Consider the following 25,385-nt stretch of genomic DNA (forward strand, 5'->3'; position numbering starts at 1 on the left):
AAACGGGCTAACGCTAACGTTTGAAGTATTATAACTCTTTTGTTTAAGAATTTAGGAAAACAGTTTTAATGCAAGTTCTTAACGAAGTACTTACGATTAATGAAGCAAAAAGGATATGTTAGGGGGCTATATTTCTGGGCTCAGAGATGGAAAGGATATAAGAATGAAATATAGACATATTGTTTTTAAAAGTCGAATAACAATAAGTTCTAATGAAAAATATCATTTCGGGGATTTTTAGAACCGAAAAAATTTAATTTATGTTGCCGAAATCCACTCAACATCTGCCAACATATGCACAGGATGGTTCATATCGCTTACTTTTTTGACTACATATGTATATAACGTCTTTTCCGAAAATAAGACATCCTCCGAAAATAAGCTCTGTCGTGATTTTTTGAACTTTTTGTATAGATAAGATGTTGAGTTCAATTTAATATTAGTTAAAATACTTTAATGTTTTTCAACTTTTGTTATTTGTTATAATTTTCTGTGAATTAAGTAGGTTTTGTTTGTAAAGAAATGTGTATAAATACGGAACATTTTGTAAAATAAATGTGAGAAAAAAAATTGTAGTTTTGAATCAGAAGCAACATACTTTAAATTGGGAATTTTTGCCGCAATATCATCGCTACAATAACCAACAGGAATTTGTGCTCATCGTTAGTGAGGTCCTTCGTTCCGGATATTTCATCGCTTCAATCAACTTGGTCCTATCGCAACATCAAGAATTAAGGATTCTCCCTGCAAACGAATTTATAGCCGCCTTCAAAGATTCTTCCCGCATCAATTTCTTCCTGCAACATTATTGGTTCTTCCCGCAACAGTTTTGTAGCTGCATACAGGATTCTCCCCGCAACATTTTTGGTCCTTCGAGCCGGATAATAGTCACTCCGCTTGCCTTTTGCATGTACGCATTCGCTTGTGTACATACATACGCGTAGCAAAAGGCGCAACGAATATTAAGAAAATTATTTTTGTGCATTAAATCGTGTGTACGTTTGTGCAGCCGTTCCTGCATTTAACATCGCGAAAATTCTAAAAAACCCGTCGTTTGCTTTTCTGTCATATTAAAAATGTCGAATTCTATTAAAACGCGCGATTCCGCTCTCAATGCCATTAAACGGTATATGGCAAAAAGTATTGATGAGGCATTCACTATGGATGCAGAGAATATTGCAAGCTACCTTCAGTTATTGAGTGAACAGTGGGTTCGTTTTAACGTTGCTCAAGACGCTGTAGAAATTACGTGTGGTGCCGATGTTATTGAAATTGAAGAAAATGTGCGTATCCAAGCCGAAACTTGGTACTCTACAGCTTCAGCTAACTTTAGCCGCGTGAAAAATTGTCGTACTAATTCGCAAGATAGCTCCACAAAGGCATCTGTGTCCACGGTTATACGTTTACCGAAAATGGAGTTGCCCACATTCTCCGGTGACTCTACAGAATGGATTGGTTTTTTCGACGCGTTTTCTTCGTTAGTTGATAATAACTCTGCATTATCAGATGGACAAAAGTTGCACTATCTCCGAAGCTGCTTGAAAGGTGACGCGTTGAAAATTATCAGTGGTTTTAAAATATGTGACGCAAATTACGTTGAAGCTTGGGGTCTATTAACATCGCGGTATAAGGTTATTCGTGTAATTGTGGAATCTCACCTTCGCGCGTTGGCTGAAATTAAAAGAGCTACGCATGACAATGCTGACGCAATCAAAGGTGTAATTGATGCGTTCCAACAGCATATTCGCGAGCTTAAAGCGTTGGGTCGTCCGATTGAGTTTTGGGATGATTGGTTGGTACATGAGGTCGTCAGTAAGTTGGCATTCGAAACGCGTAAGCAGTGGGAGTTATCGCTCGTTAGTGATGATCCTCCATCTTTTGAGCAACTAATAACATTTTTAGAGATAAGATGCCGATCGTTATCGATGTTTTCGTCGTCAACAACATCAGTACCAATTAAGGTTAAAACTGCATCAGCAAGCAAGTCGACAAATGTGTTCCACACGGTATCAAAACAAAGTAACGTGTGTGCATATTGTAATGGACCTCATAAAATTTACAGTTGTGAAAAATTTCGTGAATTGGACTTGTCTACAAAATCACAGTTCGTGAAGCAAGGTCGCATATGCTTCAACTGCTTAAGTTTAGGTCACTATAAAGACCGTTGTAATAGTGCTTCCACTTGCCGCATGTGTAAACAACGTCATCACACTCTGTTGCACGGTGCTTTGCAGTCAACGACCGTTACCGCAGTGAACAATTACGCGACGCATTCGTTATGCGCTGCTGACGCCACATCAAAGGTAAGCGCAAAAGCTTTTGAACTTCCAGCAAACGTCGACGTTCCACGCGTTTCTTCATGCTTGAACTCGAGCTCCAATCCACCCATAGCTGTAGAAAGAGTTGTGCTGTTATCCACCGCATTAGTGAAGGTACGCGACTGTTCTGGTAATTGGCAGCCCGCACGTGCACTTTTCGATTCTGGATCACATGCTTCCTTTGTAACCGAAGCGTGTGTGCAACGCTTAGGCCTGCCGCGATCAACATCTGAAGTTATCATTACTGGAATTGGGTCAGCGCAAGGAGGACGAGCTAGAGGTGAAGTATCACTTTCTCTTTCTTCTTTCTCTACAAATCAATGCTTTACTGTCAAAACGTTAATTCTGTCTAAAATTACAAGCGACTTGCCAACACAGACTATAGCTACTTCATCGTGGCCACATATCCGAGGTTTGTTTTTAGCCGATCCCCATTTTATGAAGCCTGGACGGGTCGATATATTGATTGGAATGGACGTTATGGATCAACTGATCTGTACAGAACTTCGTAAGGGTCCATCTGGAGCTCCTATGGCTCAACTGACGGTCTTTGGGTGGACTCTGTTTGGAAGCGTGAATGGATCTGAGTCTGATATGCCACGCTTACAGTCGTTACATTGCGATGTTCATTTGGATCGAGCATTGAACAAGTTATGGGAGTTAGAGGAAGCTCCGCAAAAAACGTATCTTACGCATGAGGAGCGTTACTGTGAAGACCATTTTGAAACAACGCATCGAAGGGAACCTAACGGACGGTTTGTCGTCGAATTGCCGCTGAAGCCCGATGTAGCTCTGGGAGAGTCGCGAAACTTTGCTATCCGGAATTTGTTACGACTTGAAAGAAGACTCGCTTGTGACTCCGATCTTCGTTTACGCTACAATGAATTCATGAATGAACTTATTGACATGAAACATATGCAGGTCACGTCAGAGACTATGAATCCAACGTATTATATGCCTCATCATCCTGTTTTAAAGGAAAGTAGTACCACGACCAAATTGAGGGTTGTATTTAACGCGTCCGCAAAATCAACTTCCGGAAATTCGCTGAATGACGCATTATTTATAGGACCTCAATTGCAGGAAGATTTATACTCCATCTTACTTCGCTTTAGAACACACCGCTATGCTGTAACAGCAGATGTCGCCAAAATGTATCGTCAAATCTGTGTATCCTTAAAACACGCCGATTTGCAACGCATCGTATGGCGTAGCCACCCATCCCTGCCTATCCAAGATTTTCGCATGGTTCGCGTAACGTACGGAGTGGCAGCTGCGTCTCATCTAGCTGTCCGATCACTTCAACAGACGGCAAGAGATTCGTCGAATGGTTGTGCTAGGGCTGTTAGTGTTATTCTCAAGGATTTTTACATGGATGATCTACTTACTGGTGCATCTAGTAAAGAAGAACTTCGATTGTTGCAGCAAAATATTTCCGAAATATTGAGGGAAGGGGGGTTTGAACTTCGTAAGTGGGCATCGAATTGCGCTGAACTAATCGCAAGCATTTCCAATGCATCTACGAACATATCACATTATATTGTCGACGATAAGGATGTTCACGCTTTAGGTCTTATCTGGAACACAGAAGGAGACTACCTCACGTTTACTATTAACTTGAGGGAACCGCCAGTTAAGTTGACCAAGCGTATATTTCTATCAGATGCAAGTACGCTCTTCGATCCTCTGGGCCTACTTGCTCCCGCTACTATAAATTCAAAAATTTGGTTTCAAGACATATGGCGCACTAAGGTAGGTTGGGATGATATCATTCCTGAGTCTATCGCAACGAAGTGGTTGGAGCATCGCATAGAGCTCAAGCAATTGGCACATTTGAAGGTGAACCGTTGGTTTGGTACTGAAGTAGCTGGGTCATTTACGCAATTGCACGTATTCGCAGACGCGTCCGAGCGCGCTTACGCCGCCGTCTTGTATGCACGAACAACACAAAGCGACGGTAGCATTACAGTGTCATTAATTTCGTCGAAAACCAAAGTAGCTCCGCTTAAGCCGACAACGTTGCCACGTCTTGAATTATGCGCCGCTCATCTTGCTGCTAAACTAGTGCGAAGCGTGCTGCACTGCTGGTCTGAAATCCGTTATCCGCTTTTCGCTTGGACTGATTCTACTATAACATTGGCATGGTTACAAGCTCACCCCAGCAGATGGGTGACATTTATAGCCAACCGCGTAGCTGATATTCAAGAAGTTTTGCCTCCCGAATGTTGGAACCACGTTCGTTCTGAACAGAATCCTGCAGATTGTGCTTCAAGAGGTATAACTCCCTCCGAATTATTACGTCATCAATTATGGTGGGCTGGTCCTATTTTCCTGAAAAGCACTGAACAATTATGGAAGCAGAAAAAATCTAAAGAGCACACTACAGAGCTGGGCATACGAAATAGTATTCGTGCTCATGTGACTAATTCTACAGATTATTGGTCCGTGATGACAAAATACTCATCGTATTCTAAGCTGCGTCGAGTTATTTCCTACGTTTTACGCTTTTTGACTAACATTCGGGCTAACAGACGGCTTAATGTTATAAAGCGTTTTGGTACACCGAGTTGCCAAGAGTTATTTGAAGCTGAACTTCGCCTAATAAGGTATACGCAACGGTTTTATTTTTCTAATGAAATTTCTCTTTGCAGCGCTAAAAGACCAATCCCACTTCGCAGTAGTCTTTTGCGTCTGCAGCCCTTTCTGGATGAGACTTGTGTTCTACGTGTTGGAGGAAGAATAAAAAATGATGAAGTCGCTCCAGATGTTAAGCATCCCATTATCTTGCCTAAGAATTGTCCGCTTGCTAAGTTAATAATCTGCGAAATACACAAGGTCACTTTGCACGCTGGGCCCCGCATTATGCAAACTGTCTTGCAACGTCGTTATTGGGTTATCGGCGCTCGTAGCTTGATCCGTAATATATACCATAAGTGCGTGAAATGCACTTATTTGAACCGCAATCTTACCACACAAGTCATGGGTGATCTACCTGTCATTCGCACAACCTACGCCCGTTGTTTTACTCACACTGCTGTTGACTTCGCTGGACCTTACCTCTACAAATTCACCCAAGGAAGAGGAGCTAAGGCTACCAAAGGCTACATCTGTTCGTTCATTTGTATGTGCACTGGTGCGATGCATCTCGAATTTGTTGGTGACCTGTCAACACCAGCTTTCCTAAATGCGTTTAAAAGGTTCACAAATCGTCGAGGTTTTTGTAAGGTCATGACATCAGATAACGGTACAAATTTCGTTGGAGCCGAGAAGGAGTTGCGCATTGCATTTCAACAGTGCATGGCTGATATTAAACTTCGCTCTTTCTTTGCGGACTCGAATATCGAATGGCGATTTAATCCACCGGCTGCACCCCATATGGGAGGTTACTGGGAGACCGGAGTCAAACGTGTTAAGTATCATTTAAAACGCGTATTAGGAGAAGTTCCACTATCATACGAAGAGTTCAACACACTTTTGACTGAAATAGAAGCTTGCGTAAACTCTCGCCCACTCTGTGACAACTCTGAAGCTGCTGGTGACTTAGAAGTTTTAACTCCCGGACATTTCATAGTCGGTGAACCGCTTAAGTCAATACCGGAACCTGAGGGTCAAGGGTTTCGTGGAAATCTTCGACAGCGATGGCAAGCAATTTCTGCCATGAGACAACATTTCTGGCGTCGTTGGAGAGACGAGTACCTCGTGAGCTTACAACGTCGCACTAAATGGTTTCGTTCTTCACGCAACATTGAAGAAGGGGATGTGGTTGCTGTATTCAACGAACCTAATCCTCCGACGAAGTGGACGATTGCACGAGTGATCAAATGCCATCATGGTACCGATGGACGCGTAAGAGTAGTTACGTTGAAAACACCGCATGGCGAATTGATTCGCCCTATAGTCAAACTTTGCCTTTTGCCAACGAAAGGAGATTTATTTCATGAAGAAACTAATAACTTATCGTAAATGTTTTTCAAGGCTTTTCATTTTCTTTTTAATATTTTATTTTGAACTTATTCAGATAGTTCAAGGGCGGCGGTATGTTGAGTTCAATTTAATATTAGTTAAAATACTTTAATGTTTTTCAACTTTTGTTATTTGTTATAATTTTCTGTGAATTAAGTAGGTTTTGTTTGTAAAGAAATGTGTATAAATACGGAACATTTTGTAAAATAAATGTGAGAAAAAAAATTGTAGTTTTGAATCAGAAGCAACATACTTTAAATTGGGAATTTTTGCCGCAATATCATCGCTACAATAACCAACAGGAATTTGTGCTCATCGTTAGTGAGGTCCTTCGTTCCGGATATTTCATCGCTTCAATCAACTTGGTCCTATCGCAACATCAAGAATTAAGGATTCTCCCTGCAAACGAATTTATAGCCGCCTTCAAAGATTCTTCCCGCATCAATTTCTTCCTGCAACATTATTGGTTCTTCCCGCAACAGTTTTGTAGCTGCATACAGGATTCTCCCCGCAACATAAGACATCTCCCGAAAATAATCCCTAGTTAAAATAATGTGAAAAAAAATAATTCGTTAAAAAATGCTATTGATTTCTTAAGTATATAATAATATATAATAAATATATTCCGAGAAATTAATTGTTTACCTCTATAGTTCGTTTAAAATTAATTTTTGGAATTTATCTTAAAAATACAACATAAGGCGGCATTCTACATTGAGCGACAGTGCAGATATACAACGTTCATACATTTCAGCCTTGTAAGTCTGATTATTTCCCCATATGTAATTTTATTTAAAAATAAAGTTTACAATTTTAAACCCCAGTTAAAATGAGTGCAAATGAAAGAGCTATTCCATCGAGTAAAAAACGGAACCGTGGAAGACTCCAGGGGTGTAAATTTTGTAGCATTCTGTAAAGAGAAGATGCTGGATGTCCGTATGGTTCGTAAATGGCGTGCATACTACAATTACCTGTGTCAATTGGTGGGCCAAGGAAATGAGAAAAAACGCAGAGGTGGATCAGGTCGGCAGCCGTTATTTTCTGCGTTGGAAGATTGCATCTGTTAATGGATTGCGGGCAGGAGAGTAATGGCTTTGGTTGTGCGCAGGGCTGATATTAAAAAAATTGCTCTTGAAACAATAATTGAGTTTGATATATCCACAGAAGAATTTAAAGCATCGTCACACTGGTTGGACAACTTCCTTAAACCGTATGAACTGTCTCTAATTAGATCAACAACATGGTTTAAGCTGAAAGACAATGAAGTTGTCATCGATTTTTCGAAATACCAACTGTCCAACATGATTGCTATGGATGAAACCGCGGTATTCCTAGGCCAAGTAGCTCAAGCCACAGTTTTGCACAATTCTTCTTCGTCAATTTACGTTCCTTCTACCGATTTGGCAATTTGTCTAGATGCCAAGAAAGTATGGCCATTTTTAATCACTAAAGGTAAAAAATACCAGATTCAACGTGCTTCAGGAATTTATGTAATTGAAAGTGAAAAAGCCTGGTGCACTCAAGAAGTTATAAGAAAGTGGGTTGATTTTATGCTGCCACCACTATTGAGGGATCAGAATAGAGGTTTACTAGTTTAGGATTCAGTCAGTACTCACCACGCTATAGACATGAAAAACTTTCTTGCTGAGAGGAAGATTGATCAATCATGAATGACTGGTTACCTCCAACACTTGACATTGCAATAAAAAAGCCATCCAAGGATCATTTGTGGATGGAATTCAATGAATATATTGAAAACAGTGTGGTGAGAAATCATCGAGGTAGTTTTGTAAAACCAGGCTATGCAATAATAACCAATAAATCAACAAAATTACTCTACCCGTTCACATACGGCAGATTACCTGCAAAAGTGACAATCAGCTGTCAATACTGTTGTGAAAGGTTTTTCTGCATAGAAATTATTTTGGTAGACAATTTCGGTGTTTTTATTTTGTTTAATTTTTACAAGAAGAAGGAATAGTTATAACATACTAATTTAATTGCGCAATTGGCAGCTAATAGAGAGAGAGAGAGAGAGAAAGAATATATATATAAATAAATTCACAACATTTACAGAGAATACAAATAGACAAATTCCCAAAAAACGGAGAATGGTCGACCGGTGTAGGTAAATGCCGGACACAAACTGTGGCAACAACGCGCACTGCTCCGAGCGTTTATCACCCGCACAAATACAGCGATTCCATAACCTCAGAAACGGCACAAATTACCGCAAGGCAATACTAATAAATCCGACGCCGGAATGGATAGCACTTTAGAGTACGCACAAGCACTAGCCAGGAAATGGAAATAAGCGCCAATAATTGGGCATAAAAAAAAACGCCAAAAAATTGGGACCAAAAAACGCCCCAAAACAGTAGGCACCAAGGAAATATAACGCCAAAAAGTAGGTACCAAAAATATATTTCCTACAAGTTTGCACCAAAAAAAAGGGCCAAAAAGTAGGCAGTGTTATTTCTTACTAGAAATTAGCAACCACAAGGAAAAACTCAGGAAAAATAACCTAAAGTGTATCTAAGATATATATAAGGTATAGCTCTATCTTTCCTTTTCCTCTTTTTCTCTCTCACGGAACGAAAATGCCCAAAACGTTGCATGGCCTTGAAATCTTACTCTCCATTCTCACTCGTCCAACGACCCCTAAGAAGTTTCACTTCAAAAAAAGAGTCGCTTTTGAAAAACTTCTTAAAATGTATAAGCAAATTGATCCAAAAGTTTTTTTAGTTCCGCAGGTGCTGATAGTTTCAGTCCCTGTAATAAATTAATATGCGAAAATTCTTATTGTTTTAAGTAAAAATCTTGAGACCTATTCTGTTGTTGTAGCAGCATAAACATTCCCCATACGTACATACGTGGAATACTGCTGGAGTGACAGTCCTTGACCGGATATAAATCCGGGTCGTTTCGGTAACGTAGAACCGACTGTCGTGGAAACGAAACCTATTCTCTTTCTTTTTGGTTCAATATATTCCTCCTCCAAGCATCCGTCAATAATTATATTCTATCAAGTTCTCAAAAAGTGTGGAAGTATGTATATGCATATATAGTACAACCTTATAGTTCCCGTTTTCTTTCAAAGTGGTGTTTGAAAAAACGTTGCTCGTGTATACCGTGCTTAAAGTTCAATACACAGCCACGGTATACAAAATACTGAAGGTGGCGTCTTCCGAAAACCTCTACTTTATTTTTCGCAACCGGTTCTCGCCGACTCCAAACGGCAAATGATGTTTTATGAAGAGATTTTTCATGACAGAAATTTGTACACTTGGATGCTTGCTATTGCCTGCCGAGGAGCAATCGCTATGAGAAAAAAACTTTTTGTATCATTTTGCTGTTTCATGCACGGAGATTCGAACATAAGCAATAACAGAAGCAAAAAAAAATGCTTTTCGATGTTTTGTTATAACTCGTCCTTTTAGAATTCAAGAAGTACTGCATTTTTATTATTTGGTTTCATTTAAAAGGCAACATTTTATTTAATAACTATATTCTCCAAGCCATTCACTGAAAATAAAATAAAGTAGACGTTTTCAGAGGGGGTCACCTTCTGTATTCTGTACACCGTTTCTTATACTGTTGTTATATAGGAATGCAACCCTACAAAAATGACGGCTCGAATATCCACCATTTTAATTTTAAACCCTATTTGCGCCAACTTCGGTTTTATCACAGTTTTTGCGGATTTTCAATCAGTGTAGAATATAATTGTTTATACACGGAGTTTTACGCCTTTTGTGGTATAAATATCACTCCTTTTTTATTTTTTTTTGTTTTTATAAAGTAACATATGTAAAGAACTACTGTTTAACGTTGGAGATTTAAGCAAGGCCTCGAGGAAATCTATAATCGTATTTTCTTTGTATTATATCTAGGAAGAAATGGATAGACCCGATACTGACCTCTCTAATTTATCGGATTCGCTTGGTGTTTTAAATTTGGACAATTTTAGAGGTTAATACTTTTTAATATACCATTAATTATTAATATAACGACCTCTATTCCTTAACGTGTAGTTTTTGGTGATACCTCTAATTCTTCCACAACCAGCGGCAAGCCAGTCAATGAACGCTTAAATGTAAGTACACAAACCCATGTTGAAACTTACAAATTTTGTATGAAGTAAAAGAAAAAACAAATTCTAGAAGGAACGCCTAAAAGCATTAGAAACCTTGGAAAAAGCTAATAAGTCGATGAAATCAGATGTAAATAAAATAATACAACAAAACTTTACCAGAAGGGACTATTTAAAAGTGCAGGATGCAATAACACCTTCAAATACTTCCTCAAGTAAGATTTGTAAAGATTTAAATTATGATATTTTTTTACAAAAATTTATTTTCAGAATTAAATCGTACGGAATATGTGCCCTACCATCGGCCGGATTCAATTAATATTTCCGATTTGGTAACGGATGAAAGTATAAATTTAGATTTTAAAAGCACTGTTTCAACTAATAGCACAAACGTCTCATTTGAACCATCGGAAATAACTGGACGTTCTACCCACTACACAGAGCGTAAATCACAAAAAATTTCAAAAAATAGTATTGATTCGAAATCTTGTCGGTTATCTGTTGGTGACATCCTTGCTACTTCATTTGCGCCCAAAGCACGAAATCTCGTTGATATTTTAGGAGAACGCACATCAGTATCCAGTACTTCGTTAGGGAGTCTAAATAATTCACAGAATTTGCTGCGAACAGCTGACTTGTCGTGTAATACATCCGAATCAACATTCAGTAAAGCCGTTGGTCTTCCATTTTCTTTTAATGCAACAAATGATGCGGGGCTAAATGAAGAAGAGTTTGAGCCCGCGGAAAAAATGCATTCTAAGCTATTGATGGATGAAATAGCTTGGGCACAAGAATTTGCTACTATACCCACTGCTGGACTTAATAAAGGGGGGAAAGAAAAGATGCCTGATGGAAAGGACTTCGATCTACTGTCTAATCCCAACAGGTACGAAAATAATTTCAATTCTAAAATTGTATATTTTTTTAGATTTAAGACGAAGAAAATTTTGCGCGATTAGAGATTAAATATTTTTCATATTTTTTAAATATTATATATTGCGTTTAATCGCATCCTTACCTATGACAGCACGTCCCTATATAATTGTATTTACAGCTCACTCTTGGCACGAGATCCGAATTTTTCAATGGGTCGATTCTTTAATCAGCGATCAGAAGACTTACAAAACATTGTTGAATCACTGAGCCCCGAGCGTATGCGACAGCCAATAGCATTGGTAGATGATACACAAAGTACACTTAGTTTGAGTACGCCCATTGGCAACACGAAAGTATTTACCTCGACAAACGATCCGGAACTTACGCCACAAATAGACAACAGAGCATATAGCAGAGTTCCTAACGCTGCTTATAATAGTGTATTGGACAGTGAGAAACAGAATCTGGATAAGCAAGCGAGTAAAGATTCTGGCAATGTAACAAAAGAGGAAGAGGAATCTTATCTTCTCTCGCTGTCTCATATCAAAAAAGCATTTAGTGAGTAACACATTTTAAACTAAATTTCATTATGTAAATTTGGTACCACTTTAGTTTTAAAGGCACTTATACTCCGTTATAATTATGTATAGAATAACATACTTTTTATTTTAGTAAAAAATGTAGATGCGGATATTTCGTCTACTGGTCTTATTGATCTATTGAAAAACCCGAAACGTAATAAATCGCCTAAAAATGGTAAAGAACTAGAGCTACAAAATAAAACTGATCAGAAGTCCCAATCATCTAATCCGCAAAAAGTGGCAGTATCACCTAAGGATACGTTTACAAATGCGAGTATAAGACAATCTGTGGAGCAATACACAAACAGCCTCAATACACTCGAGGAATTATTATCGGAAAATAAAGAAAATTTGGACCCTCAAAAAATGCGCGGATCAGAATCACAAGCTGACACTATAAGCTTTACAGAGTCATTACTGGATGCTAGTGATTTAAAAGAGCTGCAACGCAGCACAACCCAGCCGCGCCCGCCTCTGAGCCCGCTAAATATACCGACTATTCGATTATCACCAGATGAAATTGATTATCAAGAAAAATTCGCTCAACGATGCCAAAAAACACCCGAAATGTTAGACGTAACATTTAAGTCGACAATTTCTAAATCACCTACATCAAAAGTTTCACGTCGAATAGCAAGCACTCTTAATAATAAAACAACTACCAAAATGGACAAAGCAAGATCAACATCGCCGCTAAGTCCCTCATTGCAAGTGCAGCAGAAACCGCTTAGCTCTACGAGATTAGATGATCAAAAGAGTGACTGTGATTTTGTTGCTACCTCGCCGAACCTCACCGAAACGCTGGCATCGCCTAAAAGAATTCACGCTAAGCGCACGTTGTTGTCGAATGGCAGTCCCTATAGTGGTTTGACGGCTAGTCTACCTTCTCCTCCCCGTAGTTATATGTCTTCACAACCCTCGTCGCCTGCTCCAGTAGTAAATAATATTTCACGTCGAACTTGTGAAAATTGTTCGCCGCAGATATCTAGTAACACTCAAACGATCTCTGGAGTGAGAGTACATCGATCTGCATCTTCTCCATCGGCTAGTGAAGCCAGCGCTAAGAGTGTTGTACCAATGCGCACATCAAGTGCTCAGTCTCTCAGAAATGGTAGCGGTAATGTCGGATTTGTGCGTAGCGTTTCGCGTTGCTCTAGCAATAGCGAATTTAGCCACCGTGATGGAAATTCAATACCACTGAAGATTACCGCTGTGGAGCTTTCTTGGGGCAGCACACGGTTGAGAAGTGCAGCACATAAGACCATGCAAGTGAAGAATACTGCGAGTAAAAAGCTAACCTTGCGTATCGATGTGCACGGTCCGGGTTATCAGATGGTCAATATGCCTAGCAATAATACGCTAACTTTGCAGACGCAGGAATGTCGCACCATTACAGTGAGCTTTTGCCCAACGGTTATTGGTGCCGCTGTTGGAAAGCTTTCATTTTACGCACCACAAAACACTAACGTTGCTCATAATAGTGCCTCTACAGCGAGCATGCTTTCATTTTTGGATATTCCCTTGTACGGCTATGGTGGTCATTGCAGTATTGTGGCTCAGGAGGTACATATAGCTCCCGTGGGTATGGCTTTTCTACAAATGGGTTATTTGCATGAACTGTCACAGCCCATGCAGCGTACAATTCGTGTCTACAATAAAGGGCCATTACTGGGTTTCGCCCTGGCTTCAATTGACTCGGTTGGACTGCGTTTGCCGCGTTTGTGCACCGCTTTTGAAATACAGCCCGCTGCTATGCTCATACCGCCTGGATCGACGGCGACATTGCGTGTAATATTTCGTCCTCAGCGTGAAGATGTACGAAAAATTACACGTCAAACCAAATCTGTCTTAACACTAGCCAACTTACGTTTAATATCTGGCGATGAAGCAAACAGGCAGCGTATGCGCCTATTAGTAGAGCGCATGTCAGCCGAGGAACGTGCTAACGTAAGTTCATCCAAATCTTTGGAGGCGTTGTGGCAAAAACTTCCCGGTGAGAAAGATATTAAGGAATTACAAATATTTAAGGAATCACCAAAATTAACATACGATTTGTTAACCCACATGCGCATACATGAAGTGGCTCTCACCATTAATGATGACTATTTGGACGAGACTATTAAGTCTACTTCTTCGTTATATTTCCCCGATGAGGATGAGACAGTATTATTTCGCACGGTATGCAGTCCATCGTCCAGCCATGCTGATGGTTCGGGAAATGTTTTGGACCGGGTGGATGAGCTAACTGAGGAGGAAATTGAGCACGCTAACAGTAATAATTCATCGACACGTGCCGAAGCTTGCTGCTGGTCTGTTTTGCCCAGCGCAATTAATTTTTATTTGCGCGACGAAAATCACACCGCGCGCTCTTCAATATTCATCTGCAACTCTTTTAAATCTAGGCAGTATTTTGAAGTGAGCACTAACCGCAAAAATTTGTTGAAATTGACGCCTTCGGAAGGTTATGTGGAACCTGATGGTGGACATTTAGAAGTGGAAGTGCATTTGCTGTGCGATAAATTGAATTCGCAAAATCGGCAGGAACCGATATATATTACGGTAATATTAAACATTTATCGTCATGGCATTAATGCATTGTTTTAATGCTTTTCTATTTGATTTTGATAGGTTTCTATGGAAAATGAACGTTTTAAAGTGCCAGTGCAACTATGCGATGGGGCGCATGCACCAGAATGTGTCTAATGTGACAGTGTGCTAATACTCTACTTAATTGCATATCAGAAACGATTGTTGAAGCCTTTTTTATAGCTTGAACTCACTTTTTCCGTTGCCTCAGTGTTTTTTATGTAAATTAAAGTTTATATTTCATATGTTATATTTATTTTCAGGCTCTTGTGCAAGGCCTGGCTTTTAAATTCTGCTCCGCACTTGCTGCTGATGTTATTAATAAATGTATGACATTTTTTTTTCAAAAATACTTTTTTATTTCTTAAACGTTAATATCTTATTTAGTATTATTTTAAATTCAAGGAAAATTAACCGAATGTATGTATTAACTTAAGTATACTCTATGATATAGCTTACTACTTTGTAGCTGTTAAAAGTTTCAAAGACAATAAAATCTCCTAACCTACTGTCGTTATTATTATAAAATTTTTCAAATTCAAAATAAAATTTTTCCACATAAAATAATATGATTTATGCTTTGCCAAATATATGTTTTACTTTTTTATGCTTTTATAAAAGTATAGTGTATTCTACAACAAAAACCATATAAGTCCAGGCTGCAAACTTTGAAGCACATCTCAAAGGCGGTAAATCAAGGGCTCTATAATTTGAGCTGCTGGTTTGGCCTGCACAAAGTCTCGACCTTAATCTCGTAGAAAACTTGTGGAACGGTGTAAAATTTCAAAAAAACTGTTTTAATTTAATTAATTTTTAAAAAACTTTAATAATCTGTGGGTGGGAAACCAGGCGGCATGGTACCCCCCCAAAGGAAAGATGTTAACATCTTTTGGAGAGCATGAAATGAAAATCTGAGGAAGTGATTAGAAACAGTGGATATTACACAAAATACTAACATGATTAAACATTTATTTTAGTTAATCTTTTCCACTTATTCAAATTATTTTCAGATTGTGCTATTTATGTGTCTGTTGCTTGGCATATTATACAAGTTTTCGGTAATTTAAAGCAAAAAGGGGGTTCACATTGTTTTATTTGTTTCTCAATATGAAAATATACAATTTTTTAATCAAAACTGTGGCTTTTTAAGCTGATAAAGAGTTTTTTAGAGATTTTTCTTTTAAGCAATCAATTTAATTTTTGTATACAGGGACCACTTGTGATATTTGTGTGTTCATGAGTGTATTTAAATGAAAATTGGGCTAGAAAAAGGCCGTTTCTTGGAATACCGCTTCTTGTGTTTGTTAGTTTTTAAAACTTATCGTGAACGTTTCGACTAGGAACAGGTATAGGAAACAGGTATGAAATAGGTAAATAGGCAAAACAAAAAGTAAAAAAGTCTCATTAAATCGTATCAAATATTAACAAAAAAAAAAAAACTATAATTATTAAAGGTCCTAAAAGTGATGGACACAAACTAAAAAAAAAAAACAAATTGGAAAGAGCAAACCAAACCAATTTATCTTGTTTCCTTCAAATATTATGTATATTTTTACTGCATTATGGATGATGAGATGGCCTCAAGGAAACAAATACAGGGTGGTCAATGGGGTCTTTCTAAAAAACTCAAAAAATTAACCAAAATTATTCTTCTCCATATATTGGTTTATTCAAAAGAGAAAACATTTCCATTATTAATGGAATATGATTTAATTTATGTGGCTACCTCTGCTAGCTTCATAGTAGCGCATCCTGTTAACCCAGTTCTCCAAGAAAATGGATTGCTATATAATTTTCTTAAGGGTTTGAATCGTTAATAGCATCGGCTCTCCACGGCACCTCACAAAAAAGGGTAATTGGTATTGCCGAGATGGCTGTTGACGCGATTACCGAACTTGCACGCAAGAGATCGATTGTGACATGGGCTGTGTGTGTTAATGTAGTCGCCGAGATGATAATGCGTTCGTCAGAAAAGATGATTTTGACTTCTTTACAATAAACGCACTGTTTGCTCTACACAAAATTGACTTTGGAAATAAATTTGCAGTTCATTTCGTTTCGTGTTTTTAGGTGTAAAAGTTGAATTTCAAATGCCCGAAATCATATCTAAACATTATTGCTATAAAATTATCTGCCAAATAAAGAAAATTTCTTGGATATTAAAAACATTTTTCTGTATCTAATATTCCATTTCATTTTGGCTTATACAAAGTCTATATATATTTTGTTTTTGTTGTCTTCCATTGCTAACCTCTGTAATTCACAACTGAATGGAGCAAACAAAAAGCAGAAAAAAGAATTTTTTAGTGTGAAACCTTGACACCGAGCATAAACCTTAAATTGTTTAATCGATACTTTACGAGATATCGATCACTACAGCCATCAACCGAGAAAATAATTGATTTATTTTTCCTCAAACTAATATAATTGGCGCTTACACCCGTTTTTTCGGTGCTTGGCCGAGCTCCTCCTCTTATTTGAGGCGTGTGTTTTATGAGGAGATTTTTCATGATAGAAATACACTCGGAGGTTTGCCATTATCTTCCGAACGGCGACCGCTATTAGAAAAAACTTTTTTATCATTTGGTGTTTCATGCACGGAGTTCCGAACCTGTGAACTTCCGAATGGTAGTCACACAACCAACCTATTCGGCTTACGGCGGCCGAAGCTTGCACGCCTTGAAAAATCACCCTTTAATACCTATAAAAACTTGAAATCATATCATATCTATATACGTAAATTTTAAGTTTTTGAAAGATTCCGTACTGGTAAAGGTTGAACCTCTGTTTTACAAAGCAACTCCTTGGTATGCCACACTTAAATAAAAACTTATTCGTACAATGTAAATAATGTAAAAAGAAAAACATCGATAATTTTAAATTACTAACTGAAGTTAAAGTTATAGGGCAGTTGCTGCAATTAACTGTCTAGTGAATTTCGTTGAAATTTTTTAGCAATTGCATAGGGTTTTTAATTTCACTTTTTACTTGCAAACATTAAGCGGGTACCGCCGATTTTGATGTGATTTCAAATGTATAATAATTTACATTCTGCTCATCTTGTTCCGGTCTAGTGTGAAAGTCATCTGGCAGATCACAGCCAAGATACGCTTCATTGTCTACACAATACTTGATGCACGTACGCCAACAGTGATCTAAGTAAAGCAAGTGAGGATTTCCAAATATAAACATTAGATAGCGTGCCCGTGAAATGGCTACATTCATGCGTTTGGAGCTTTGAACAAAGCCTAAAGCGTGACGCAAGTCCCGACTAATTAATTTCTGCGAAGAACGCACTGTGGAGATAAGGATAATGTCGCGCTCCTGTGGATTAAACGTAAAAAAGAAGAAGGGTTACACATATATGCTGAAGCTATAGTAAGTTTTCCTCCGTACCTGTCCCTGAAATTCTTCTACGGAGCCAATTTTCGGCATGGCGATATCCGCTTCGATAAAGAGTGTACGCAAATGTTTCACTTGTTTCATATAAGGCGTTATTATGCCGATATTTTCCGGTTGAATGCCTTGACGATATAACTTTATGGTCATTAAAAACACCTGCGAAATGGGTATTAGTAAAAAAGGGATTAAGCGTGTTCCTAAAATCTTGTCTTGTCATTACATACATTTCTGGCTTCGAGTGGATTGAACCATGAGGGTGAATCGGCTTCCTGTTTATTTTCGCTGCGGGTGCCGTAGAAGAAGACGCCATGCGATTTTGGTCGTTTCTCTGATGCGGGTAACAGCGCATCAAGATTTTTCAACATATCAGCCTCACGCGAATCATTCTCATTTATCATAGCACGCAACTCAGAGTCGTAGAACAACTCACTGTACACGTTGAGTATGGACGGCAAGGCACGATAATTATAGAGCAACTTTGTTACCAAGCGCGGATCGAAACCCGACGTGTCGGGGAAACGCATCAGGTCGCGCAGATATGGTGTTCGTCCTAGTATGCGTTCCAGCAATGATAGTGATAAGCCACGTTCAGAGGCAAATCGGTTAATTACAATTGCTTGCAGTTGATGTGGATCTCCAGCCAGTATTACTTGACTGCGCTTCTGAGACAGCAAGGACATTGGCACTATAATTTCGGGTTCAGTACATTGACCGGACTCATCGATGAGCAGATGTGTAAAATGACCAGGTGGAAATCCCATTTGCAGAAAATTACCTAGTGTGGTGCATGTGCTGATAGTGAGTCGATGACGTCCCAAATACTTCATTTGACAACGTAGTTTCATGCCTGATTCTGTGACAATCATCTGCAATGAGACAATGGGTCTAACACAAATTGACATATATGACTTAAAATTTACAAACCGAGTCGTCGCAAGTGCCATCGGCAGCCATATCAACAGTGGCACAATACGGCATTAGATGATCTGGTATTAGTTCCTTTTCGATTTGATTTTGAGAAACTAAGCGCACAAAATCGCCCGGCTGCAATTGTTTGCATGCTATTAAACGCGTTGTTATCAAATCCGCTGATCCATTTGAGGGTGTGCCAATGAGTAAGCGAGAACTAGGAATGAGTTTAACCAGCTGTAATATAGTTTCGACTAGTGTCATTGTTTTACCGGTGCCTGGAGGACCAAATATTATGTAGGGCATATTTTGTGCTTCGCCACGTAAAATATTCCGTATGGCGCGCTTTTGTATGGGATTTAATAGTGGATTAAACCAGGGACAACGCGTCCCCTGCAGCATGAGATTATTATCGCTGTCTAACTCAATTTGTAATTGGGGATTATCACGTGTATAAACACGAGAGGGAAAGAGAAATTGTTCGCCAACGTTTTTTATTATACGACTGACAGCGTAGTGTTGTTTACGAAAACAAAAACGCGAATAGTAAAACTCTAGTCGAAAGTCTTCGCCATTATATTTTGACTGGAATCCTTCGTTAAATTTTAGTAAAATGCGATTGAAAAGCACTTTGTGGATAACGCCATCATAACTGCGTTTATCGTCTTCATTGCACCAAGGATTAATGGCACGCACAGTGTCTCCAATAACGAGTGATGGTCGGCGTTCAGAAAGATTCTCAATAGTGAGTGACAAAAACTCGCCGTCACGTGTGAAATGTGCCCTCTCACGATCATAGTTGCGAAAATTCACAAAATATTCAACTTCCTCCAGATACACTAATGTTTGGAATCTTATGGCGTAGTTCTTTATATTTAGTTCCTCTTTCAGGCAGGGGAACATACCCTCTAAGTTGTCTACCATTTCTTGACGATTGGATGCTGTCAAGTAAGTATAGCGTAAGCGTTCGGGTACCTCGTAAAAGGCAATGCGATGTGACAAAAAGCGGCGCTTTGTTGCCAAACCAACACCTGGTATAACTTCACCTTTATTGGACCACACTTGATTGGCGTAATGACGTGAACGCTGTCGCATAACATGCATACTTGGCGATATATTTGCAATACTATTAGATGTTTGAGCACGTGCGGCCTCGGCCTCGGCTTCCGTTTCGCACACGACTATCGAAATAGAACGCTTTACACGGAACGTTTCAAATTTAATGAGGAACACTTCGCGAGATTCACCATAGAACTTAGATTCTACTTCAAAGTGTAACGTACGACTACCATGACCGGGCAGTTCAAAGTTGGTTTCATCGAGTTCGGGATCTACAAGTTTAACTTGTGAATCACGTCGGCGCCCTAAAAATTCGATGGAAAGTACTCGCATTTTCCGTTCTGTATTATTTTTGATTATAATTTCAACCTTTTCGGTCTTAAAAGTGCTAGAAAAAACGCAACGTTGATCTTCGGAAACCGTAATTGCATGATTACTTTCGTTCCGTGCTTTCGGCGTTGAGCGTCTTTCTCCGTTTATTGGTTTCTTAGTTCCGGCGGGCGTCGTTGGCTGTGGCACTATGCGTTCCAGTAGCGATAATTTAATGCAGCGCCAAATGTACGGATCCTGTAAATTGAAAAATATATATATATATAATATATATATATTATTATAAAAACTATTTATATTTTGAATTCTAAACTGCTCACTCTTTCACATTCGATCAGATCTGCTATTACAATATCGCCTACATTGAGTTTACATGTATTGGACACAATATCAAATGTAAAATAGCAATCATCGTTTAATACACCCCAGTCTGAATTTAAACGCCGCACTTCACATTTTTCTTGTTTGAGTAAGCGAGCTGGGTGTACGCTAACCTCCTGTAGTACTTCACCGTGGCGATTAACGAAATGCTCATCACTTTGTACGTTGCAGCAGATAAAAACACGATCACCAGCTTGTGGTATGAAATCGATTTCTACTGTATCTAAATTAATGTTCATCAACTTATGCTCGGTATCAACGACAATAGCTCCGGGCTTACGCTCCATTATAAGACCGAGTATATTACGTTGATGGGTATTGAAAAATTTCGGTTTTTCATTGCGAAGCTCTGTTATTTGTTGTTCGATCTAAAATGATACTGAAGTTAATTTTATGAATACGATTAAGATTTGTTGTTTGTAAAGTTCAATGTTAAATTGACTCAACTCTTTCCCGTTATTAAAAATGATTTATTTTTGCTCAAATCTGTTTTCATTTCTAAAACCCTTATTGAACTTTTTAAAGTACCGATTTTCATAAAAAGCATGCGAATATACGAGTCGCTCGTTATTAAAATCATAAACTTGCCTTTTCCGGGGTGGGTAAAGATTCATCCCAATATAATTCGGATACTTCCTTGATTTGTACCACTTTAATGTGATCACTATGTACTTGTTGAAATGCCAAGTACTTAACAGGACAACCGACTTTCAAGTCACTCGCCAAACCGCCAGCAACGTTAATATCAAAAAATATTGAATGGTCAATGGTGCCATGGTTACTTTTTAATGTGGTTATTACGCCTAAACAATTATATAACTTTTGTGAATACCAAAATAATTTGAATAGATAACACTATATATTACCAAGCCGTTCGAAACACGTGCCCTCTTCCTTACTAGTGGTAGTCACTTCGTCATTTTCTGATCCGTTAAGAGACCTCAATATAGTTTGCATTTTTGAAGTATCGCCATATTCAATCTTTTTATTCTCTTCCTTTTCAATTTCTGCATCCAGGTGGCGTTGTTCTTCTTCTAGTTTTTCGGCGTACATCCGCTTCTGCTTCTCGGCATCCATAGAATCCCATAGATTCTTCAAAAACGATAACATGTTGCTCACAAATTTTGAAACTTAACTAGTATTAGACTTAATATTAGTTATTTCAGGATAATGAATTATTTTTATAGCGTCTTTCTCTCAACGGATTCATACATCCAGTCTGTCTCACTTATGTAATTCAACTCCTTGCGCAGGTTCTGCAATCGCTTCTGATAAGTATCCGAAATTCTTAACTTGTAGTCGTCTTCCGTCAGTACAATTGAATGACAACGTGAAAATATTTTATTCGTTTGGGTCTCCGGATTTTTAAGCTATAATATGTACAAATAAGACAAAGAAATTTGGGTAATGTGTCGTAGGGATTATCTTACTTCACCGTCGACTGCTGTTTCTGATGTGCTCGGCAATTCCTCAGCTATGCTTCCGGGCTGGTGCATGATACAAATGATCCTCAAATCAATGTGCTTTCTGTTTTATAAAGGAATCCAATACAATTTTTAAACGCGCGTCCGCAAACAAAAAGCCGGATAATAAAGCACCGCAACCGCATCAGAGAAAGCTGATTAAATGTAGTACGCAGTGGAATGTAACACAGAGTGAATTCTACATTCTTTCTTCGTAAAAAATATTTACCGGGGTGTTCATGTTCAAATTATTGTACAGAACAAAATCTGAGCACCGACAAAACTATCAGTTTAATTGCTAACAGAAACGACATTTCGTAAAATTTGTTAAAATTCTCCGCTATTAGTCAAAATGATTGGCCATTCCTATTGCAGACATAGATCCACATTGTGTTCTATGTATATATGCACAAACTAAAACGCTTTTATCACGGTGATTGTAATTCATTACTTATTTTCCAATTTTCAAAATAAAACGCTTTTATTGTTCATGAATAAGAATTCGGATCAAAATTAAAAAAATATATATATTTTATTGGAAATAATCTGACGAAAAATATAAAAGATTATTTAAATTCTACGGGCGGCCGCCGTAGCCGAATGGGTTGGTGCGTGATTACCATTCGGAAAGCACAGAGAGGTCGTTGGTTCGAATCTCGGTGAAAGCAAAATTAATAAAAACATTTTTCTAATAGCGGTCGCCCCTCGGCAGGCAATGGCAAACCTCCGAGTGTATTTCTGCCATGAAAAAGCTCCTCATAAAAATATCTGCCGTTCGGAGTCGGCTTGAAACTGTAGGTCCCTCCATTTGTGGAACAACACCCAAACGCACACCACAAATAGGAGGAGGAGCTCGGCCAAACACCTAACAGAAGTGTACGCGCCAATTATTTATTTTTTTTATTTTTTATTTAAATTCTACGAGGCTCATCCATTTTGACGGCTGTACTGTCGACTATATGAATAAGCCAAAAAACTCAATGACTTGGTATGTATTACTGACTAGAGGTATAAAGCAAATCCCAGCCGGTATAAATTAATCCAAGAAGCTATTGATAAATACATTTCTTATTAATTAGTTTTGGCTCCAAAGGTTAGACTGCTTTGCCATAATACAAAATTACCACTGCCCAAATTTTTTCACGCCTACTAATTCATATTCGGTTATTTTCAAACGTTTTAGTTTGTCGTCTTCTGCCTTCAACTATCGATAGCATCTTATATTTCTTCTTTTGTTGATTTCATTTTATTTGCGCCGCGTATTGCCACCCAATATTGAATATTTACTGAACGTGATGGTTCGCCTAAGTCACTCTGTACTTAGCTTAAATATAAAATATCTAGCTACTATGTGATGTCTTGTTGGTAAGGTTCGTGTCAAAATTAGCTAGACACACCATTCATTGACATTTAAGGCACCTTACTTTTCTGCAATCGAGTTACGTGCTTCGCATTTTGTCCAGTTGTACTGATTCGCACATTTTTTTTAAATAAAATAGATCAAATAACTTGAAGTAAAATTATCGGTTTTTGTGAAGAAAAAGTGAATTAAAGAAGCACATTTTCATTTAATTCACTACACAGTATTGCAGGAGATCGCAACAACAGTAAAGTTGACTGAATCGCGGAGTTATTTCGTTTGCATTTACGTGGAGCGGCGGCGGCTGAACGTGTTGAAATTGCGCGAGGAAAAATGGTTAAGACTAAAAAGGGCAAGAAAGAGATAGCTAACAACGCCGTTGGAGGCATATCGTCCGGCGATGAAATGTAAGTGCATCAGGACATCATTATTTGTAAAAAATTATGGATTCAATGTGCTGTGGAGTCTGCGAAAATTATATTTAAAGTTTATGCCGCCTCATAAGACGGGGAAAACAAGTTTATTATTAACAAGAGAAGTGAAAGGGGAGATTTGCTTCGTTGTCAAATCTGCTTGGGACAATAAATGGTTTGCCACAGTGTTGTTAAGGCCATAATTTCTAAGTTTTGCATATATTTTTTTATTTTATACCCATTTCTTTATATGATTTTAGGGATCAAACCGATTTACGGGAAGCTAACATCGATTCTGATGCTGAGCATGATAATGTAAGTCTGAAGAATAAAAAGAATCAACAAAGGACGTCGAAGAAAAGTAAGAAAAATCACAAAGATTCTGAAGAGGCCGAAGAGGCCGAAGATGAGGTGGAGAGCATTACACCCGAATTGAAGAAAATGTCTGTGAAAGGAAAGGGTAAAAACAAAAGCAAATCAAAGAAAATTGATTCGGATGATGAGGAACCTGGAAGCGATGATGTAGAGGAATTGCCAGCAAAATCTAAGAAAAATAAGAACAAAAAATCAGCGTTCGCTTTACTGGAGGCTGATGATGATAACAATTATGAGCCACCAGCTCAAGATAAGGAATCGGAAGAGGAAGCAGAGCAACCATTAAGATCATCAAAAAAAGAAGATAAGAATGCTGGAAGAAAGGGTAAAAAATCCAAAAGGAGAGGCAAGGATGATAATGATGACGAAGATTTAGATAAAATACTGGCCGAAATTCAGGCAGAATATACCGGAGAAGCACCAGTAACGACATCAACATTAAACGTAGTTTCACCAGATGATTTGGATGATGAAGAGTTCGGCAAAAAGAAGAAAAACAAAAGTAAACAGCAAAAAGCTCCCACTGAAGTAACAACAGAGGAAGCTGTTGGTGGCGATGACAATGAGGAAGGTAGTACAGTGAAGACTGCTGCACAAAAAAAGCGGGAAAAAAAGGAGCGGCAAAAGCGTGAAGCGGCTTTGGCTAAACAGCGGGCTACACAAGAGCCTGAGCAAGTTACTAATGAAAAGACATCTGAAGCAAGCGAAACATTAGCAACACAAGAAAAGACTGACTATCCCACAGTATCAGTAGATCCACAAGATGCTGCTGAAGAGGGAGGTAATGAGGAAGCTGGTACAGGAGTTGAAGAAGAATCAACCAAGGACAAAAAGAATAAAAAGAAGGCCAAAAAGGATAAAAAATCAGAAGAAGAAGAAAACAAAAAGGAAGGTAAGAAGAAGGGAATGTCAGCGGCTATGGTGGCTGCTATGCAAGAACGATTGAAACAAATTAAGGAGGAAGAGGAACGTCAACAGCGTGTCGAAGAGGAACGTTTACGTCAAGAGGAAGAACGTGAACGGCTTAGGTTGGAAGCCATAAAGCTTGAGGCTGAACGAAAGGAAAAGAAAAAGCAAAAAGAGGCTGAAAGAAAGGCGCGCCTGAAGGCCGAAGGCAAGCTATTAACTAAGAAACAGAAAGAAGAACGCGCACGCGCTCAAGCTATGTTAGAGGCTTTGAAAGCACAGGGCCTAGAAATTCCCGATCCAAATGAAAAACGACAAACGAGACCAGGTTATTTAAAAAAAATATTCTTTTAATAGTCATATAATTTAT

General features: G+C 38.5%; 5 protein-coding genes across 7 annotated transcripts in view; 3 read left to right on the forward strand and 2 right to left on the reverse strand.

The window, feature by feature from the left end:
- Positions 1 to 1,076: 1,076 nt before the first annotated feature.
- Positions 1,077 to 6,281, forward strand: LOC128861837 (uncharacterized). The gene is made up of 2 exons (XM_054100212.1): positions 1,077 to 4,924; positions 4,970 to 6,281. Exons 1-2 carry the CDS (start codon positions 1,077 to 1,079, stop codon positions 6,279 to 6,281), a joined length of 5,160 nt encoding a protein of 1,719 aa, XP_053956187.1.
- Positions 6,282 to 9,930: 3,649 nt separating this feature from the next.
- Positions 9,931 to 15,005, forward strand: LOC128862404 (uncharacterized). Of its 3 annotated transcripts, XM_054100999.1 has the most exons (9): positions 9,931 to 10,039; positions 10,175 to 10,253; positions 10,316 to 10,377; positions 10,445 to 10,589; positions 10,645 to 11,260; positions 11,429 to 11,808; positions 11,923 to 13,824; positions 13,912 to 14,390; positions 14,460 to 15,005. In XM_054100999.1, the coding sequence occupies exons 2-9, from the start codon at positions 10,181 to 10,183 to the stop codon at positions 14,532 to 14,534; spliced, it is 3,732 nt and encodes a 1,243-aa protein (XP_053956974.1). In that variant the 5' UTR covers positions 9,931 to 10,039; positions 10,175 to 10,180; the 3' UTR covers positions 14,535 to 15,005. The 3 variants fall into 3 exon arrangements, with proteins under 3 accessions (XP_053956974.1, XP_053956970.1, XP_053956971.1); XM_054100995.1 differs by having other exon boundaries at positions 11,923 to 14,390; XM_054100996.1 differs by having other exon boundaries at positions 9,931 to 10,253; positions 11,923 to 14,390.
- A 2,132-nt stretch (positions 15,006 to 17,137) lies between these two features.
- On the reverse strand, positions 17,138 to 21,698 carry LOC128862405 (probable RNA helicase armi). The gene is made up of 7 exons (XM_054101000.1): positions 21,365 to 21,698; positions 21,087 to 21,301; positions 20,438 to 20,866; positions 18,744 to 20,354; positions 18,044 to 18,685; positions 17,814 to 17,975; positions 17,138 to 17,741 (listed from the first exon to the last, which is right to left on the reverse strand). Exons 1-7 carry the CDS (start codon positions 21,606 to 21,608, stop codon positions 17,415 to 17,417), a joined length of 3,630 nt encoding a protein of 1,209 aa, XP_053956975.1. The 5' UTR covers positions 21,609 to 21,698; the 3' UTR covers positions 17,138 to 17,414.
- On the reverse strand, positions 21,680 to 22,131 carry LOC128862406 (uncharacterized). Its single transcript, XM_054101001.1, has 2 exons — positions 21,929 to 22,131; positions 21,680 to 21,868 (listed from the first exon to the last, which is right to left on the reverse strand). The coding sequence occupies exons 1-2, from the start codon at positions 21,992 to 21,994 to the stop codon at positions 21,680 to 21,682; spliced, it is 255 nt and encodes an 84-aa protein (XP_053956976.1). The 5' UTR covers positions 21,995 to 22,131.
- Positions 22,132 to 23,314: 1,183 nt separating this feature from the next.
- The window catches only part of LOC128862410 (eukaryotic translation initiation factor 5B), a 138,660-nt gene continuing 136,589 nt past the window's right edge, over positions 23,315 to 25,385 (forward strand). The window contains exons 1-2 of the mRNA XM_054101005.1: positions 23,315 to 23,728; positions 23,995 to 25,343. Coding sequence (XP_053956980.1) covers positions 23,655 to 23,728; positions 23,995 to 25,343 — 1,423 coding nt within the window. The 5' untranslated portion in view covers positions 23,315 to 23,654. The remainder of the gene's footprint in view (positions 23,729 to 23,994; positions 25,344 to 25,385) is intronic.

The sequence above is a fragment of the Anastrepha ludens genome, chromosome 4, assembly GCF_028408465.1.
Source record: "Anastrepha ludens isolate Willacy chromosome 4, idAnaLude1.1, whole genome shotgun sequence".
Classification (NCBI taxonomy): Eukaryota; Metazoa; Arthropoda; class Insecta; order Diptera; family Tephritidae; genus Anastrepha; species Anastrepha ludens.